Consider the following 18,870-nt stretch of genomic DNA (forward strand, 5'->3'; position numbering starts at 1 on the left):
TAATGATTGTCACCCATGTAGAGCATGAAAGGAAATACTTAATGGTGGTGCCATGGGTGGACTTTAGGCTACAGATTCACGATTTCCGATTGCATTAACATGTGTAGTTAATGGATCGATAGCCAGTAAACGTAACTACGCGCAATTCATGCGCTGGATTCCAGGATGGTCATGGTGAAGGTGATTTAATCAACGCATTCGAAAATTAACAGGAACCACAGGTCGTTCAGAAAACATAAATTACCCTTGAGCCGTGGAAAGCAAATCTCTTCGATCGAAATATTGCTGGATCGCCTGATTTGTGATGGCCTTTTTGAACTGTGGCCAACCATGTTAAATGAAGTGGTGAACCGTGCTTAAAACTGAAACAGTACGAGTGGCGTGGTGGACTGCTCTGAAACTAAGAGGAAGTGCAACTACATTTATAGCGGTTGACCTTATGTCATTCTTCAAAATAAGGCTGGTAATAACAAAATCAAGCAAGACTAAGAACTGTGACTTTTCGTTTGAGAACCAACTTCTGTAAGTATTATCCAGAGCTGAATATATTGCAATCAGTGCAATTGGATTCCTATGGGGCAGTGCGATTAGGAATACTTTATGTTAACGGTGAAAATTGAAATTTTGATATATCGATCGTGATCCGACAAATGGGCGAAACTAACAAATGTACACAAACAGAGATTTGATTAATATCTGAAAGAGGAGTAAAAATACTTTATAAAAAATATAAAAACTCATTTATAAATATTTCACACTTCATGAAAATCAATAAAAAACAAAACGGCGAATCCGACTTTCGACTGTAAACAAAAAGCCAGGCGGGTTACGACTCTGCATTTCTAAGGTAGTGTATACAGGCGAAATTGACAGCATCATTGTTTACAAGGTCCGTAAACAGACTCGCCCTAAACAAAAACCAAGTGCTTGTTACGCCCAGGGGGAATAACAAATTTTCCCCTCCAGCGAGCACGGCGAAAGCCACATTTGATTTTTGTTTTTTGGCGACACTGCAGGGCGAAATTGAGAGTCGTCAAAACAAGAGGGCGACTCAAAAATGGCCTAATCAACATTTCATAACAACACTCGGCGAAATAATCTGTTTTCAATTTTATCAACGAAAACGTTATTATATAAAACATTTTAGTTATGCTTCCAAAAACTAGTATTGTTTCAAAGTGTTTCAATACATTTGAAGGCGCAGTATGCAAACACTGTTAAAATACGATTTAATTTTCTGAACCGAATTTTCAAAGCTATTTTTCTCGATTCGATATCATTGCGACTACGGCCCTTTGGTCGATTCATGATCGATATCTTCGTTGCCTTGAAATATTATTGAAAACAGATAGCATCTATCGATTTTGACGATTATCGATTACGTTTTCAAAGCAATTGGACTATTGTAAAAATTTTAAAATTGTTCAGCGCATTGGAAAAGAAAAGCTGAGCAATTTCTAGCACTGCAAGAAAAGCATCTATATTGATCGAAAGTTTTTTTTCGTGTTTTTGATTCTGTTTAAAGGAAAAATGATTTTGAAACTCTATATACGCTAGAAAAAAAGTTGGGCATGAAAGGGTTAAACTATTGCCTCGAAACATTTTTTTTTAAATTTCCTTCGAAACGACCACCATACACCAAGAACCATTCATTCTGAAGGTTTGGAGTTGTTCCTTATTACATCAGTGGAGGTCAATAAAAAAGACAAACAGCCACGCAGAGGCCGGATCCTGACAACCTGATTAGTTATTGTCTCAAAGCATCCATTCGCCTGTGTTCCAACGAGTATAAAATTGTCGTTCCCGCCAGCCCACACTACAACGCTGTCCAGTATTATCTCTAACAGGTGATGTTTAAATATTTTACGCACGCACATCGCATTGCCATATTCGCACCAGGTGGTTCAAATGTGGCGAAAATCTAACATAGAAAGAGTGTCTGCTGTGGCGGTACGAGGAAAAATGTTTCAAATGTGGTGAAAAACGCTTCTCCACCAGTCGAGCGTTACAAAAGCGAGCGGAGTTCATAAAGCTGCGGAAAAACACGATCATTCTATCGGTCTTACTAGACAATGGTTTCAACCATAGAATAGGTGGATAGAAATTAAGACAGTTCAATGGAAGGTCTTTCCATGGTTGATTTAATTTCAAAAATAAAAAGGCTCGAAAAAGGTTTTTAAAGTCTGCATAAAAATCAAACAGTACACAAAAATATCAAGAAAAGTAAAAAAAAAATCTCATAAAAAATAGTGAATGCTAGTTCTTCTCGTATTATTATATTGAATTCAGAGTTGAAATGAATCAGTTCTCTTTGACGTAGTTCAAGCGAAGTTGAGTACGTTTTCCAGAATCCTTTTTCCATATAGAATATATGGAATATATAGAAACCAGCAAAAGTTATACGTCAATAAACGCATTAAAATAGAATATTAACAATTTTTTCAAGAAAACAAACAGATTTGGAGTAGAAAATAAAATGATATAGATGGAATTTTCATTGTTATTACTTTCTTTTGAAGTTCTATTCCTATCATTCTTGCTAGTATAAAAACTATTCACAAAAGATTTAAAAACTGGTAGTACTCACCATTTCGATAGATAAAACTCGTACAGTTTTACCGGACACCTCAAGGGATTCTCTTCGTTTTCCTGCTGTTCGTAGACTTTCTTTTTCCTCGAGTTGGCGGCTAAAAGCGAAAGAAAAAAATATTGTCAAGCTGTTGGAAAACATACTTCCTACAATTACACCAATCTTACCAAGCGAAGACTGGGGCGGGTAGAACCGTAGCAGCACATTTCTAGAACCAGGCATTTTTGCACCGCCCTGATTTGGATTCCGTTTCCAGTGTTTCATGATGTGCGAGAAGCTCAGTTCCATGTGCTCTTCGACAGTCTGAATTTTTAAAATTAATAAAGTTTAGGTGGAAAGATTGGATCGTAGATTAATTGAACTTACCGTCAAATTGAAATGTTTCGTGTTGAAGAACATTAGTGTACTGAGTAGAACGTGTGGTGAATGGGCTCCCAATTGCTTGCACTCCCAAAGATGTTCCTCTTCCACTCGGGTTACGATGTACTCTGTTGGATACATTAAGAATGTGTCACATAAATGGAAAGTTGTAGTTAGAGTAATTTGATTAACTTACGGGAATCATTATATAGCACGGAGAACTTTTTCGCCACTTCATCCAGACAATCAGTGAAGCGCTCGTAGTATGGATCGGTGAAGATATTATCGATTCGCCCATTCTCAAACAGATATTGTTGAATGCCTAGCAAAAGATTAATTAGTTTCTAATATTTTTGTACAATAAAAAACGATTTACCTAACACCAGATAGTAGATCGTGTCGGGCGCATATTCGGTTCCATTCGGCTTCCGTACTTCCTTCACAAACAGGCAGAGGGAGTAATTGAGTTCGTCCGCCGTTAACTGCAGGATTTCCGACTTGAAAGGTTTCCTTCGAATTGTACTCTTCTCAAGATCTGCATTTTTCGTGAGCACCCACTGCTTCCATGCATTCACACCGAACGTGTACTTCAAGCACATGTTTGCATCCGGTTTCTCCACCGGCTCCCGTGGCGGTTCTGGAGATGGTTCACTGATCTGTTCTCGTTTGATGCGTTTGTTGGGTGAAATTTGCTGGCGATTGTTGTTGTTTGCCCGAGAGTTTTGCGCTCGCTTGCGTCCTCCCCGTTGCGCGACGGTCTGCGTCTGTCGTTGCTGTTCGAGCATCATTAGCTGCTGCTGGTGATGTAGTTGCTGTTGGGATCCATCGTCGTAGCCGTGGTGAGTGGGCGGTTGAGGAGCGATCGTGTTTGCCTGCATGGCTGATTCTAGATCCACCGGAGGATCTTCAAAATCGTTGGAGGCCATTTTCAGAGCCATCTGGACCAGATCTTCGTTGAAGGAGGTATTGTTTTCAATGCCGTGATCGGTGGCGGTGGCCGTGTACTGATCCGGGGCTTCGTCGTCCGAGTCGGAATCGCTGTCGTCCTTCTTCTTGTCGCCGGCTACCATTTCGGCCATCATGAGCAGTTCGGCTTCGTACGGATCGGTTGGCATCTTGTCTTGGATCTTTTTGATTTCCTTCATGATACCGTTGGCGGAGTTGCGGGAGGTGGGAATGAAAACTGGGACCGGAATAGGGAGTGGTATGGGAACAGGAATTGGAACAGGCATAGAGTACATATGCATAGGTGTTGGTACATAGATGGGCACCGGAATAGGAATGACAATTTTTCTCTGTAGCCATTCTTCGGTTTGACACTCGACGTTACATTGAACTGGTCGGCAGCTTACTGCTTTTGATTGCTGGATTGGCTTACACATTGTGCCAACGTTTGCCACAGAAGGTGGAATAGTCGGAACTGTCACAATTTGCGTCTTCAATTCTACCCTCGGTGGCGGTGGCTCAGGAGCCTCGTACCGTTGCTGCACTGCCGTGGTCAACTGAACACTGAGTGGTTCCAAAGATACTCTCAGTTCGGGAAGTTCCATTGAAGTTGACGATGCTGCCGATGGGCGTCCTCCTTTGGAACGAGTTGACCTGTTAGCACTGGCAACATGACCAGCGAGCGATTGCACTGATGAAATGACGGGTAAATCACCGGAGGTCATGACAGCATTGGCAACAGCAGCTGCCGTTCGTGGAGGTCGTCCTCGTGGTTTTGCTGGCGGTGGTCCTTGCTGAACTAACGGCAATGACGTGTTGGATACAGCTGCGGCGGCAGCCATAGCTGCAGCTGGCAATGCTCCGGTCTTTTTGACACGCTTCGGTAGCCCCGTGGGAACAGGATTGTTTCGAACTTCCTCGGAATCGATCGTCAGAGGGGTCTTATTGAATTGGCTCTGGAAGGACATCACACACTGGTAGGTACAGAAGTTACGAACACTAGCATCACTCATCGTTAGATGATACTGCGGAGTTTTCAATTGTTTGCAGTGATCGCAGTGGATCTGCTTCATGGAAAGGGCATTCACTGACACTTCACACAGAGTTAAACAGTTCAGGGAACACATGGCCATGTTTCCGACTACTTTTTGGATCATATCAAAATTATACTTCTTAACTTTGCACCAGTTGCACGAGACGATCTTTCTGTTGGTGATGATATAGAGATTCATGCATATTTTCGAACAGAACGGAGCACCTTCTGGGCCACGATCTGGGGTAAAGATTGTAAAGGATTCGGCCGATTTCCGTTCGAAAAATATCTTGCACATGGAACACTCATCCGGGTTGACATTATTGACGAACTTGAACGCCGAGAAGCAAGGTGTACTGCAGAAAAAGTGCTCACGATTATCCAGCATGACGTTGATCTTGGTCACCTTCTCGTGGTTGCACACAGCACATACGTGAGGAACCTGCTTCTTACTCGGATCTAATACTTCCTCGTATTTTTTCAAACAGGTCTGAGTACAGAAATCTTTGAAAAGACCTTTATCTCCCACCGGAGCGAGGAATCCAAGGCCTCCGACGGTTATGTCGCGCTGACAGTAGGAACAAACTTTCAAATTCTTCTTGTACTGATCCAAACAGCTGGAACGGCAAAACTGCCGCACGTCGAACCCAAATCTGACGCAGTATTTCCCCAAACTGGTCACCGAAACGGAGTTACTACACATGGCACAATTCGATCCGACCGAATTCTGATATACTCCCAAACATTTCTCGTTACAGAAATCCAACGTTTCCCACTGCAGTGTCTTTTCATTTATCTGAATTAGCGTGAAACATTGAGCACAACGTCTCATATAACTGGCATCACGATCTAAGCGAGCATGTTCGGCTTCATCCTCGGTTCGAGCAACCGCCTTAGCATTTTCAACCACTGGTTCCTGTTCATTTGGAATCCTCTTCGGTAGATCCCTGACCCGGACTGATCTTCGCTTCAAACGGAACAGATCCTGATGTTCCGTCATTAGGAGATTCAAGCAGTCCTCATGACAAATGAACAGCTCATCGTCGTCCTGGGTGAAAAAGTATTTGCAGCTCTTGACGTCGTTACATTGGATGCACTTTACTTCTTCCGCTTCGGTCTTCTCATCGATTAGATAGCGCTTCCTTTTTAGTACATACTTTTCGGCGTTGATTGTAGTCAAATGTTCAACGCATTTCATGTCGCAGACGTACTTATAACGGTTCGGATCATCAGCTTTTCCACCCAAATATCGAAACTTGCAGGTGGTGCTTTTCTCGCAACGAATACAAGTTTGTTCGCTGTCAAAAATTTGTACGATCGGAACTCGCTTCTGAACGAGTACATATTTTCCGGGGTTTTCTGTTCTCATTATCTGCACACAGTCGAAGGAACAGATAAATTTGGCCTCTTCTCCATCTACCTGGATCAAACTATACTCGCAAGGTTTCACAGCCAAACACTTCAAACAGGTCTGTTCCATCGGTTCCGGTACCTCTCGGATTTCGTTAACCTGTGGTGGGGCATCTGCTGCCTGATCCAGCTCGGTATCAACTTCTTCAACGTTGTCAGCTGCCGTTTCCAGGCGAACCTCAGTTTCTTCCGGTGGAGTTTCCTTATCAACATTTACAGCAGGTTCCGAAACTGATTCCGTTTCGTCACTAGCAGCCACCACTGTTGTACCTTTATCCGCCGTTTCTTCTTGAACCGGTGGTTCGCTTTCCTTCGGTTTATCTTCCTCTGCCGTCTTCTCAGCTGGCTCGTCCGCCGCCGGTGTGCTCACGTCCATCCCGTCCTGACTTTTTTCCGCCTCCTCGGCAGCTTCGCGGACAACACGCGCCTGCTCCTTGTCCGCTTCCGACAGTTCCCGTTCATCGTCCGGCAGCAGGCAAACGTTCTCGTCCACACCTTCGCCCTCCGTCAGCTCGTCGACGCCGTCTACGGGAGGAATGAAAAAAAAAACGATGGATTAGATATTGTACGCCAAAATTTAACATGTTGGTGGTGCAAAACAATTAACTTGGAATTCTACCTTCAACTACACTTTCATCTGCGTGTTCCGTCGAATCCGCATCCACTGCACGCTCCGTCGTTTCAGCTGACTCAACCACTTCCGCTTGTTCCATCACTTCTGAATTCTCGGTCGCCTCCGCGACGGTGTCATTCATCGTCGTATCAATTTCCGTCGGTGGAGTCACGTCTGCATCAATAGTAGCTAGCGTCGTATCGCCACCATCTGCTATGCTACTGTCGTGCTGCACCGAAGACTCGTCTTTGGATTGATCGGCATGCTTCACCTGATCGAACGGATCCAAGGTAGCTGCTAGCGATCGATCATGGGACTTGTCCGTTTCGTCCATCGGTTCCCCTTCAGCCACATTAGTCATTTCAATGTCCTCCAGCAAATCACAATCGGTTGTCTTATCCCCAGCAGCACTGTCCGGTCGGTTACTTTCCTCTTCCGTCTGATTAACAAACTGACTTTCTCCCTTCTCCTCGACCGTTTCCAAAGTAGGAGCGAAACTATCACCGTCATCTTTACCCGCCAGTGTACTGCCGCCACCACCATCATCATGTCCACCACTATCACCCGCGACAGGTTCCTGTTCCTCTACCGGTTGCTGCACCAAATTTTCATCCACATCCATCTGTTCTTCTTCTTCTTCCACGTGCTGAGCTACTGCGGGAATGTTTTCATTGCCATCATCTTGGGATTCTTCTTCGCCTCCCGTCGGAACAGAGGCGGGCTGCTGTCCCTCGACCTCATCCGTTCCTGCTACTGAGGAGGACTCCTGGGAATCCTCCCCGGTAGCAGCGGGTGGGATGCCGGCATCGACAGCGTCTTCTGCCTCGGTGCTAACTGTGCTCTCGTCGACTGGCGGTGGCGGTTGATCGCCAAGCTCATCCATATTGACGACGCTTACCTCTCGTGGGGGAAGTCGTATGGATTTAGTTAATAGCGGTGGATTATTTTTAACAATTATTGATTCGAATTGGGATTCAGTGTTGGTTTTTATCTGAAACAGAAGAAAACAGTATATAGTAACCTGCTATAAAAGTGTGATTTTATGTCGAAAGCTCTTTAATTAATAAACGATCAATTTATGTTAAATTTCAATCTAGACTTTAGGACGTTCTGTATAGTTCCTTGGAATTTCCTTTATCAACTACGAGCTTTCAATATTCTGAGCACTAAATTTTGTAATTTATTTATAAGTAGAACGAAAACTTGTCAGTTACAGAAACTTTGTATCAAGTCAATTATTTCCTTGGCCTGATATAAGACAAATACGCTATCGGCTATCGTCACAAATAAACATACAAATTATCATATTTTTAGAAAAATTTGTGGGTTGGGGTGTAACCCAAACTTGTTATTCTATTATCGATTTGATTATTTTCACATAAAATTCGTTGAAACTTCATCGCGGAAAGCACCATACAAAAAAAACCTCATGAAAATTAATGCAAACACCGCACCACCCCTATAATCACCAATAAATTGTATAATCGGGGCACCCCCCGTGCTGCATTCACCGCCTCAATCAGCTAATAAAAACACGCGAGAAAGCAACCCGCGACTGTACACCGTCAGGAACAGCGACAAGGCAACTTCTTTTCTCTCGTTTGCCTTTACCGCGCGCTACCATCAGTCAATACACGAGAGGCAAGCGACGACGGCGAAGTCGAAGAAAGATAAAAAAAAAGCTGCTCCAGCTAAATACTGGCGCGTTCCACTGGGATAATGAGTTTTAAAAGTTGGCTTATTTGCTCCAGAAACCTCCAAATCCAACCGGAAAACGCTGAAAAACGTTCATCCCATCATAAGCATCACTTTCTGAACTGTCCACAACGGCGCAGCTAAGCTTTTTCACGCAAAAAATGATTTTTTCTCATGGCTACCGCAAAACACTTATCACGATCACGGTCGGCAGCATTACCTCTCGATTTTGTGCGCACAATTTCACGTTTCAGCACTTTAATTCACATCCCGTCGGCGGCCGGCAGATTCCATTCACTATTGCGACCGGTTCCGTGCGGGTGCAAAGGATTTTTTCCGCAATATTTTACTTTTTACCGTACCGCGAAACTCTAGCGCAACATTGTGTCAAAAACAAGCGCACTCCATTTTGTTTTTCCTTGCGTCGCCTTCAACACTCGACTCGGCCCTGTGTGCTGTCATTGCGGCGATTTGACACTGCGCCCCGTGCCATGAGATTGCGTGCGGTGTTGCATGTTGACGAGATGCGAGGCGATAAAAAACAACAAGCACCCCTGTGGCTGAGCGTGGATGGAGATAGTGCGTTCTACACTGTACCGAAAATCAAACTAAGCAATGAATAATGATACCCGGAATCAAAATTACAGCATTTATTTTGAATTTGTGACATCAAAAATGTAGTTTTATTATATAAGAATATGTGAAATGGAATGAAATAATAGAAAAAAAATCAGCAAAGCAATGCAATTATGCTCTATCCCGAGCAAACGATGAGCCCGTAATGCCCCATAATCATGGTCCAAATTCACGCCCACTGCATGGTGTTTTGATAGTGTTTATAATGGGTTCAACCCATGAAACCACTATCAGCATGCTCCGGAATCCCATTTAAAAACCATATTCTGTATTTATGGGTTTTTGACAAGGGGTGAGTCGTTTAGCACAAATCGAAATGTGCTCACAACAAACAGCTTGTGCCGCATTGTGCCACGATGTGTTCAGTAAAACAAAAGCAATGGCTGCTATGATTATTCATCGTGTTTTGAATGGTTGTAAAATTTGGCGCGGACAATGTTCATGGTATTTTTTGGGGTTGCATGGTGTTTGATCCAATGAGAAATTTCTCGGAATGACCTCCCCCATAAATATAGAAAAATATGACTCTCATGTTTGAAAATAAAGTCATCAATAGAGATATTAATTATTACAACAAAATGGGTATGGAGAATTTTTTCAAAAGATTTACTATGTACAACAATAATTACAATAATGTAAGTACATTCAACAATAATTTTCACAATCCGATAAAAATGTGAAGCAGTAAAAAGCAAAATCTACTGGAATATGCATGCGAGAGTGATTACACATAACAGTAAATGCGCGCATGTTCACTGGATATGTTGAGGTCGACCCAAAAATCGATTTTTTTTATTCTTCTATCCTATAGTTCAGGTTCTTAAAAATGTTATCTCAATTTTTTATAGAGATCGGAGCAGTAGAAGCAAAGTTATAGCGTTTTTCATTTTGCTCTCTTACGGATGCGTGGCTTATACTTGAAACTTTAAACGCGATTATCTCGAAATCATGTTTTCTCAAAAACGTCTTTACGGTGACTACGATTGCAGAAAAAGTTTTCAACCGATCTCAAAACTTTTTTTTTAACTTGTACGTAATTTAACTGTCGTGTCCTTGAACGATTCCATTTTTTCGGAAAAATTTTATATTAATGTTATGAATTTTTGAGATTTTTTCTAGTGAAAAGTGTTTTCTGGAAAAATCGTGCCCGCTTCCAAAAAGAAGAATTTTTTTAATCAATCGTTCAAGGACACCACAGATGCATACACTAATGATTTTTTTTTGGTTTTATGCTTTTAGTTGAGCTCTTGGACTGGAATCGTAGTCACGTCAAACCTCTTTGAAAAAAAAACGCGTTTTGCGGAAAGTGGATTTTGCAAATTGGATATTGTACTACGCTAGATAATCTTCATCAAAATCAATCAGTAATATTTTACCCAGTGGTAACGATACTTCTCGGTGATTCGGAGGGCCTAGAATGTCTAGTAGATGCAGTGTGTGTAGCAACTGAAAGATGGCAGGGAGATCCAGGAAGTACGACCAGATTTATCGGTAGTGCATGCGATATGATGATCCAGAAAACGTTCGGATGAATTCGGATCAGAGAGCATCTAATCAACGACACGACTAGACACTAGCCTTCCAAAAGTGTATCGCAAATATGACTACCCTTCAGTGACTCAGGTAATTGGTACTGTCAAATATGGCATTTGGTTAGAAATTGTATCAAACTAGCAACATTGAATGTTCCGTTGTTTATTTCACAAAACTTTACTGTTGCAACCCCTGGTTACGCAGAGAAAAAATATTAACAAAACAAACCGCTAGCTTTTGAAAATCGGTAGCAATAATCTAGTGGCAAAATACAAAACTTGTAGAAGTACGTGGAACGTGATGTCGATTGGAATCGGAGAAAATCCAGGCATTTTCTGTGCGCTAATGTATATACTATTTTCAGGAATCTGTAATACACGCTGTTATATGTGGACAATCCAGAACAACAGACTGCCGTCTCTAAAATCGTCCGCTTCCTAAATCGCAAGAACTACAACGGTTGGAGCGATTGTATAAATTTGAGCTTTATTTCAGGAGCCCAATCAAAGTCCGCTAGCGATGATATTTTATTATCCGATGCATATTCCGCCAGTACAGCTCTATCGATTTCTTTTTCGCTTCTTCGAGAAACGGATCGACAAACTCGGATGAAGTTAAGCTAGTTTGAGCAAAGCAAGACAACTGAGATAATATGTAGCTGTTCCGAGTGTGGAACTTTCACACTATATTGAGGAACGTCGGACATAAATGGACAAAAAAATTACACAGCATGCATTTGGTATTATATCATATCACCAATTGCAAACAGAACGGCTCCCTCGGATGTAGCTATCAAGAGTCGAGATCGGGACCTTCGAATATTACCACGGTCGCGAAAAGATTATCGTCATACCAACTATGTATTTGATCATACATTTAAAAATTAGTTCGCCACACCGGGGTTGCATTTTTGCCAGAACGAATCATGTAAAAACCATGTGCAAGATTATAGGGCTAAACTGTCTTCAAATCAAGCTAGTCAACAAACGAAATATCTGAAGAGCTTAAGATTCCAGGCCATATTGTTTCATTTAATTAAGTTCTGATACTTCAAAGGCACTATTGATAAATCCAGCTATATCCTTTTATTCTTTTCGCTCGGAAGCATTTCACTTTGAGTAAGAGACCCAGCGGATAACATGTGATGCTGATTGCAAAGCCTGCACCATAGAGAGAAAGAGAGAGATTAAGTACTTATCATCTGCGCTATGGCATGAAGCAAAATACGTTGTGTTTCATAGCGGTACCGATCGACCGGAATGATATTCGCTGCGTTTATTTACTGTTGCTGCTCGGCTGTTCCCAGGTTTCCAAATAACAGCTGATCAGCCATGTAAACAAAGAGCACAGCAAATATCATTCCGGTCCAGCGGGGACTCGGAAAGTACCGCTATGTAACAGCGCATTTTGCTTTATGGATCTCTGTTTGAGGAGCGGTCTACCAAACGAATAAGTTAGAAGTTTGCTGCTCAGAATACCAGCCAAATGTATCTTGAACTGATCATGTGTACAGCACGAGCACTTTGAAATGTGGTAACATTGCAATCTGTTTCAGCTATTTCAATAAAATTACATGTTTGTAGGAATTTGCACTAGTAGTTATTTTTTGACAAAAACCAATGTTTTTACAACGCAAAAAACTAAACAACAGATTATTATCGCGACTCAAAACAGCCTTGAGTAGCTCCTCGCTAGATAAAACTTCCTTATCGTATGCATATCGTAACATCTACCAATTACTTCTCACAATTTGGAGAGATAATTTACTGTTTCCGCAGAAGTGAACACACGTCCTAGCAGCAGCACATCGCTAGCTAATGCGACATTTTCATTTATTGAGCTCCTCCCAAAATGCTTCCTTGGCTCAGTTCTGATGGATTTTCTCATCCTGTCACTTCCCCTGCAGTCTGACGTCAATTATGAAAGTCTTTTAGGGCTTTCATTTCACTCGATAGTTTTAACAGTGCATATTGAACGTGTAAGGACCTCTATTGAATTCCAAAGAGCGATTAGTTGTGACAAAGCAACTGTAGAAGCAGTGGTAGATTAACCAGATGATGATCTTGGAACACTAATTGGTAATACACTTTGAAACCAGAAGTAGTTGGGTATAAATTTAAATCCGTCTTTCGTGGGAGCGGGGTCAGCTCATCGTCTCACCTAGCACAGAGAAGCATTTTTATTGAAATTACTTGCTTATCATAAGTAGGTGTGCTTACCTCAGAAGCTTTCTCTGTCGGTTGAATGTCACTAAGAACTTGCCGTGAACGTATTCGCACTTGCATGACCGATACCGACACCTATTTTGGTTCCTAGCTGATAATCCATATTAAACAATTTGATCTGATCGGACCGAATCGATGTACTTACCGGTCATATTGATGTCAAGTGTATTTATTGATTCAAACCGAGCCATGCAGTATAACAAAAAATGTGCGGAATCGTTTCTTAATTAGATTTTTAAGGACTTATATTCCAAAAGAAATTTATGTGGAGTAAACATGACATGGTTGCTGCATAGCAACTGACAATGAAAACAAGAAAGTGTTGCTGGAAAACTATTTTTTTGACCACATCGAGGGGTCACTAAATGTACTGGTAACTGGCGGTAAATGACTCGAACACTTTTTCTTCCGAAAGTTTCACCGAGTTTCACGTCGTGTCGTTGATCTAATTGTGCAATTGAAAATGCATCCTAATGTTCCTGAAATTTATTAGTCTTAACGATAGTGGACAAAGTATTGAAATAAAAACTGCAATTTCACTGAAGTATAGGATAGCTAATTTTGTATCTCAGTTCACCTAAGCATAGAGGATACAGTATTTGCTGAGTGTTCTTGGAGCTGAAGGTATGAATATTCCAAAGTGTCGTACTTTACAAGAAACTTCAAAGAAAAAAGTTCCGCCCGATGTGTTCACTTCGAAATTCAAAATATCACTGTAACCTGTGATTTCTTTACGCCAAAAATTAGAGAAAAATGTTTGAGTTTGTAATTTTAATTTAACGCTGTTTTCTAATAAAAACAAAAGATTAGTTGGATCAATGTTTTGCTTTTGCCATAGGATAACTCAAAATTGGATCCACAAGTACTCGAAAACAGTTCTTCACTCGCTTTAATGGTCATGATTTTAATGTATTTTTAATCGAAACTGGTCACATATAGGATGATGGCACCGCTTATATATGCGCATGTATACAAGGGATAGCACTAGGGACGTTGCGGCATGGAAGTACATCACTACTGGTATCACAGGTAAATACTGATGCTCTCGATATGATCGTAGTCGTAGTATCGATACAGTGGAATTTCTCATTAAATCTTCAAATACGATTAGTGTTCCAAATTTTTTATCAACACAAATGCAATAACCCATTCGGACCCGGTTGCGTCGGAAGCGGTAATTGCATTTGACTTGGAATGACTTTCAAAATCGTTTAGAATTACGAATCAAGTTGTTCCACCTTCAATTGCTTCAATTCTTTTCAATATCGTGAACATTGTATTGTGATATCAGTAAAGCATCGCTGAAATATCGTTAATTAATTTTGGCGTAAAATATCCTCCGGTGACGATAGGATTAAGATTCAGTTCTACAGGAGGTTCTCCCGACCAAGCAAATGGTTTATTGTAGAACCTGTATGCGATGATGCCACTTTTTCTGCATAGGCGTCACGGAAGCCATTTCGCAAAAGTTCGAGAGCTGTGAATCCAGAAACTGCAATCTGAAACCGTAGAAAGCAATGAGTCGAACAATTCCATTCTCGACATTGCAAACCATGGTTTCAAGAACAACGTACTGTGGTTGGCCAATGAGAAGCAGCAAGAATAGGAGCACAAACGTGGCGTGGGACTTATGAAGGAGATAGTGGCAAGTAATTTCCGCGGTCAGTGCTAAGAACTGCATCATCTGGCAGGTAACAAAGGGGGTACTCTCACGAATCGACCAGTTGAATTTATCAAATTCGGCATCGGTGAGCAGCAAATTGGCGACCACCGAAACTCGTGAACAAACTTCCGTCCAAAAATAGCACGAGTGCGAGCACTATTAACGAGCTGTAGTGACTTTGGCAACATTTTCGAATTTTTTGTCCCCAATCGAATCGGAAATCCAATAAAGTGACGCTCTTCACTGAATTGCGGCCGAAGCAAAAAGAAGCAACCGGAAGGGCATAACACTCGGAAAGCTGTCGCACAAAAAAGTTAAGCCAATGTATTGCAACGTTGTCTGTCTCATCGAGGCTCTTTAAAATGACCATGACGTCAACTAGAAGCTTTTGTTTTTCTACCACAAAACATTTCGTCAGACAGTATTGAACGAAAATCGATAGAGCTTTTATGGCCCGAAATCGCGAGCGGCAGGTACTGACCATGTTGCGCCAAATTGCCCCGAATAGCACTTTTGTCCGATCAGAGGCTCACTTCGAGGATGCGATCATTTAGTTTCGTGAACATCGACTATTTTGGGTCATTCAATGTAACTGGCGGACGGCGAAATGAAAATCGATGGGTGGCATTGATGAAGTGCTTGATTACTAAAACTCATACACATAGAGGTTGCTCGTAGTCTCACCAGCCAAACGTACACCAAGAAAATAAACAGGATCATGTGTCGTAGAGGAGACCCCCTGGAGCTCTTTTCGGATAATGTGACAAGTTTCCAAGCTTTAAGTAAAGAGTTCGGAATGCTAGTAAGATATGTTGACAACGACTTTGTAAAAGCTTTCATGGATGCACTTCAACCCACCTTAAGCCTATCACAAGCTGGTAGCTGGTTAGATCTACAAAAAAGGCGATGATGGGAGAAGACTTACGGATTAAGTGTTGTTAACTGTTTTGATTGAATCGGAAGACATGATCAACTCGCGGCCGTTGAAGTACATGCCAAGGAGTATGCGGAGATGGAGGCCTTAACACCCAATCACTTCCTTCGAGGACTATCATCAGATGAACGCAAGTTGGAATCTGGCCGTTACAACTGGCAGATGGCTTGTGGTAGAACGAGATAAACTTGCCGAGAATGGTTTGAGAAACAGTTTTACATAAAATGAATGCTGAATAGGAGATTGGATGTGTGTTGATTGGTGGAATTATCGGTTTTGCAGAATAATATTTCGAGAACTTTCGAAATTGTGACAATTTTTCCCATTTTTTTTCCCGCTTAAATTTTTAACGAGGAAGATAAATAGATTAATCTTAGCAATTTGAGTGAAAAGCTAGAAAAAACCGCCATTTTGAGTATTGGAACATTATTGTTGCATGTACGACTAATCCTGCTAAAGCTTTTCTGCGTTTACATTTATTATAATCAGGATGAGTGACCAAAAAAAGCTTCGAAAATACCTGATGGAAGAATTCGCGAATTGAAAGAGATAAGCATACAATTGCACATTATTTTGATCATTCAATGCAAAAACCCGTTATCGACAGCCGAACAAGGACGGCATACACAATCGCATCACCGAGCATCCCGAAACCTTCTGGTAATGTTCCGAACATCCAAGGGAACAAAATGAAGCCATGACACAAAATATGAAAGTGCCGGGATAAGAAACGTTTGTATAAACGATGAAATAACGACATCGGTTTAAAAATTTATAAATTTTTTTGAAACAGAAAGTCGTTTGTACCAAGACGAAAAATCGGATACGGACACTAATAACTGATGGAGTAACGCCTATTTCAGAAGGACGTGGTAAATGGACTAAACTGACTTTGTCTTTCTGAGTATGGCTGGGTAAATAGGCGAGCTTTACAGGATATTTTGAATAGCGCTCAGCAAATAGGCGCATAGGAACCTAATGTACATGAGAGGGCGCGTGTATCTTTTCTTCAAATTTCATGAAAATATCGAAATATTCGAATGTTTATGTGCAACAACCACCGAGTAGACATGATCACAGTAGATATTAATTATCATTTATATCCATATTAAATTTGCAAAAGGGCGAATAAGATTTGTGAACAAACTTTTATTTTGATGGTTTCTCTTAATTTACTATAATTTCAAAGCAGAAAACAATTGAAATTACTTCTACGAAAGGTAAAAATTTACATTAGCGCATATTTTTCATGAAATTCCACTGCAGCAGACTAATGAGCGAAACAAGTTTGTTTACAAAACACACTTTCGCCCTTTGACGAAATAATATTGATATAATAGAACCGCCGTTTAGAGAATAATTTTGTGAATTATAACCATACGCTCCTGTTCTGTCAAAAAATGTTAATTTAGCCTTTATATTCCATATGAGAAGAAGGGCCTAAGTCGAAATTTTAGTCGCATAATGCCATAATAGCGAAAAACGCAGTTTGTTTACATTTGCGATTTAAGCCCTAATGAAAAATCTATGTCGAACTGCTAACGGTCAGCAACAGTTTTTCCAATTTTTCCAATTCTCCTTCACAGAGAATTTCGAAAGTTGGCTATTACGCCGTAATCATATATTTGTCGAGAGTTCTGAGTTCTACAATCCAGTGAAGCTTAGAGAAGCGACAAAGTGAAAAAAATAACAGAAGCAGCATCGCTGAATAGACATCATGTTCAGAATGCCCTGATTAACAATCACCAACTTATTCAAGTTTGATTAATCAACTTTACAACACACATTCAATAATTTAGTTTGTTTCTTTGCCATGAAATAAAATAATCGTTCAAATATTGGCTTGGATCAGATGTTCCTATAATTATTGAATGACTATCCCAGATAGAAATACACAATAGTATTTTCGCTACAATCACAAAACAATAGATATTATAGTTATCGTTTTCACATTGTTCGACAACGAGCTTTCTCAGTGAACTGGCAATAAATTTCATTTGAAAATTAATGTTATCATCCAACTCCTTGAAAAATCGATTTTTTGCAACCAATCTTTTCGGCTCGACGTTTGACATTGATTTTATTGATTCAAAAAAATCGATTTTTCTTTCACTTTTTTTTTATTTTTATTAACGTGACTTTAAATTTTTATTCATTCGTCACGATTTTTCTTTCACAATATTCCCATTGAAGGAGATGCGATTTTTCCACAATTGATATTTTTACCTCGAATAATTTGTAATTTTATTGAGCACGATAACCTGGTAGTACAGACGAATAATCGATTTTTTTAATCCGATCTTTCCAGTTTCGATGCTTAACATCGATTTTTTAATTAGAAAGATAGATGTAGCAAAATCGATTTTATTTTTCAAAATGTTCATCACTATATCCAACAAAAAATGCAGTAAAATATTAAATGTTGCTGTTTCGGAGCAAAAATGTATGGAAATGATTTTGTTTTAATAATAAGGAACATACTCATCCTATTTCTACTGTGAAAGCAGATTTTACTAAAATTCCTTGTAGAAACGTTAAATGTTATTGTTTAGCATTGTAGTAGCATAATATTACACTGCATTGTAAATGAGCGTGATTGAGGTTTTGTTGCGCTACATTTTTCCTTGACTTGATACAAAGTTTATGTAACTGACAAGTTTTCGTCCTGTTGATAAATAAATTACAAATTCTATTCGGGGTGAAACCAGATAGAGGATTTTTGACCAACATTCTGCATTACGACGGATTCATTTTTCCAACGAATGTGGTTCGATCGAATCCGACTCCCCTTTAACTTTTGCTGTCGTTAGAGAATTTAATATACAATCGTTCCAAAAATGCTCTACCTATTACATTACATATTACCAACATATGCATTACACGATTTGTTTCGTTACAATCTTATAGATGGTGTCATATTTTTAATTTTTCCTTGCCCTGGATTTATAGCAATCTCTAACAGGTTACCGTGCACAATAATTGACAATAAATTACAAAACACGAAATTCAAATTATGTATTCATTTTACTTGCAAATTCACAACTTCAGCCACAGGGAAATCGGTTTGTTGTTTTTCCTCACATCACGTTCAAGAAAACTCCTTTTACCGGTAAATTTTCAAGCAAAAGCTCCCACAGCCTGTCAATGAGTTAAATTTTTCTAGCCCGGCCCGCGAGCCGTCGAGGCAGCAGCAAAGTTTAAGCCGAAAATGACGCCTTCTTCGGAGGGGAAAT

General features: G+C 40.4%; 1 protein-coding gene across 7 annotated transcripts in view; it reads right to left on the bottom strand.

The window, feature by feature from the left end:
- The window catches only part of LOC131685565 (zinc finger MYM-type protein 4), a 30,365-nt gene that overhangs the window by 11,293 nt on the left and 202 nt on the right, over positions 1-18,870 (bottom strand). The window contains exons 1-8 of one of the 7 annotated variants that reach the window (XM_058969377.1): positions 8,867-9,108; positions 7,850-7,942; positions 6,958-7,602; positions 3,327-6,863; positions 3,147-3,272; positions 2,957-3,078; positions 2,758-2,893; positions 2,588-2,687 (exon numbers count right to left, since the gene is read on the bottom strand). In XM_058969377.1, coding sequence (XP_058825360.1) covers positions 2,588-2,687; positions 2,758-2,893; positions 2,957-3,078; positions 3,147-3,272; positions 3,327-6,863; positions 6,958-7,573 — 4,637 coding nt within the window. In that variant the 5' untranslated portion in view covers positions 7,574-7,602; positions 7,850-7,942; positions 8,867-9,108. Of the gene's footprint in view, positions 1-2,587; positions 2,688-2,757; positions 2,894-2,956; positions 3,079-3,146; positions 3,273-3,326; positions 6,864-6,957; positions 7,943-8,420; positions 8,567-8,866; positions 9,110-18,870 lie in introns of those variants that run through there. The other 6 variants (XM_058969378.1, XM_058969379.1, XM_058969380.1 and 3 more) reach the window with 6 other exon arrangements.

This window comes from Topomyia yanbarensis, chromosome 2, assembly GCF_030247195.1.
Source record: "Topomyia yanbarensis strain Yona2022 chromosome 2, ASM3024719v1, whole genome shotgun sequence".
In the NCBI taxonomy this organism is placed as follows: Eukaryota; Metazoa; Arthropoda; class Insecta; order Diptera; family Culicidae; genus Topomyia; species Topomyia yanbarensis.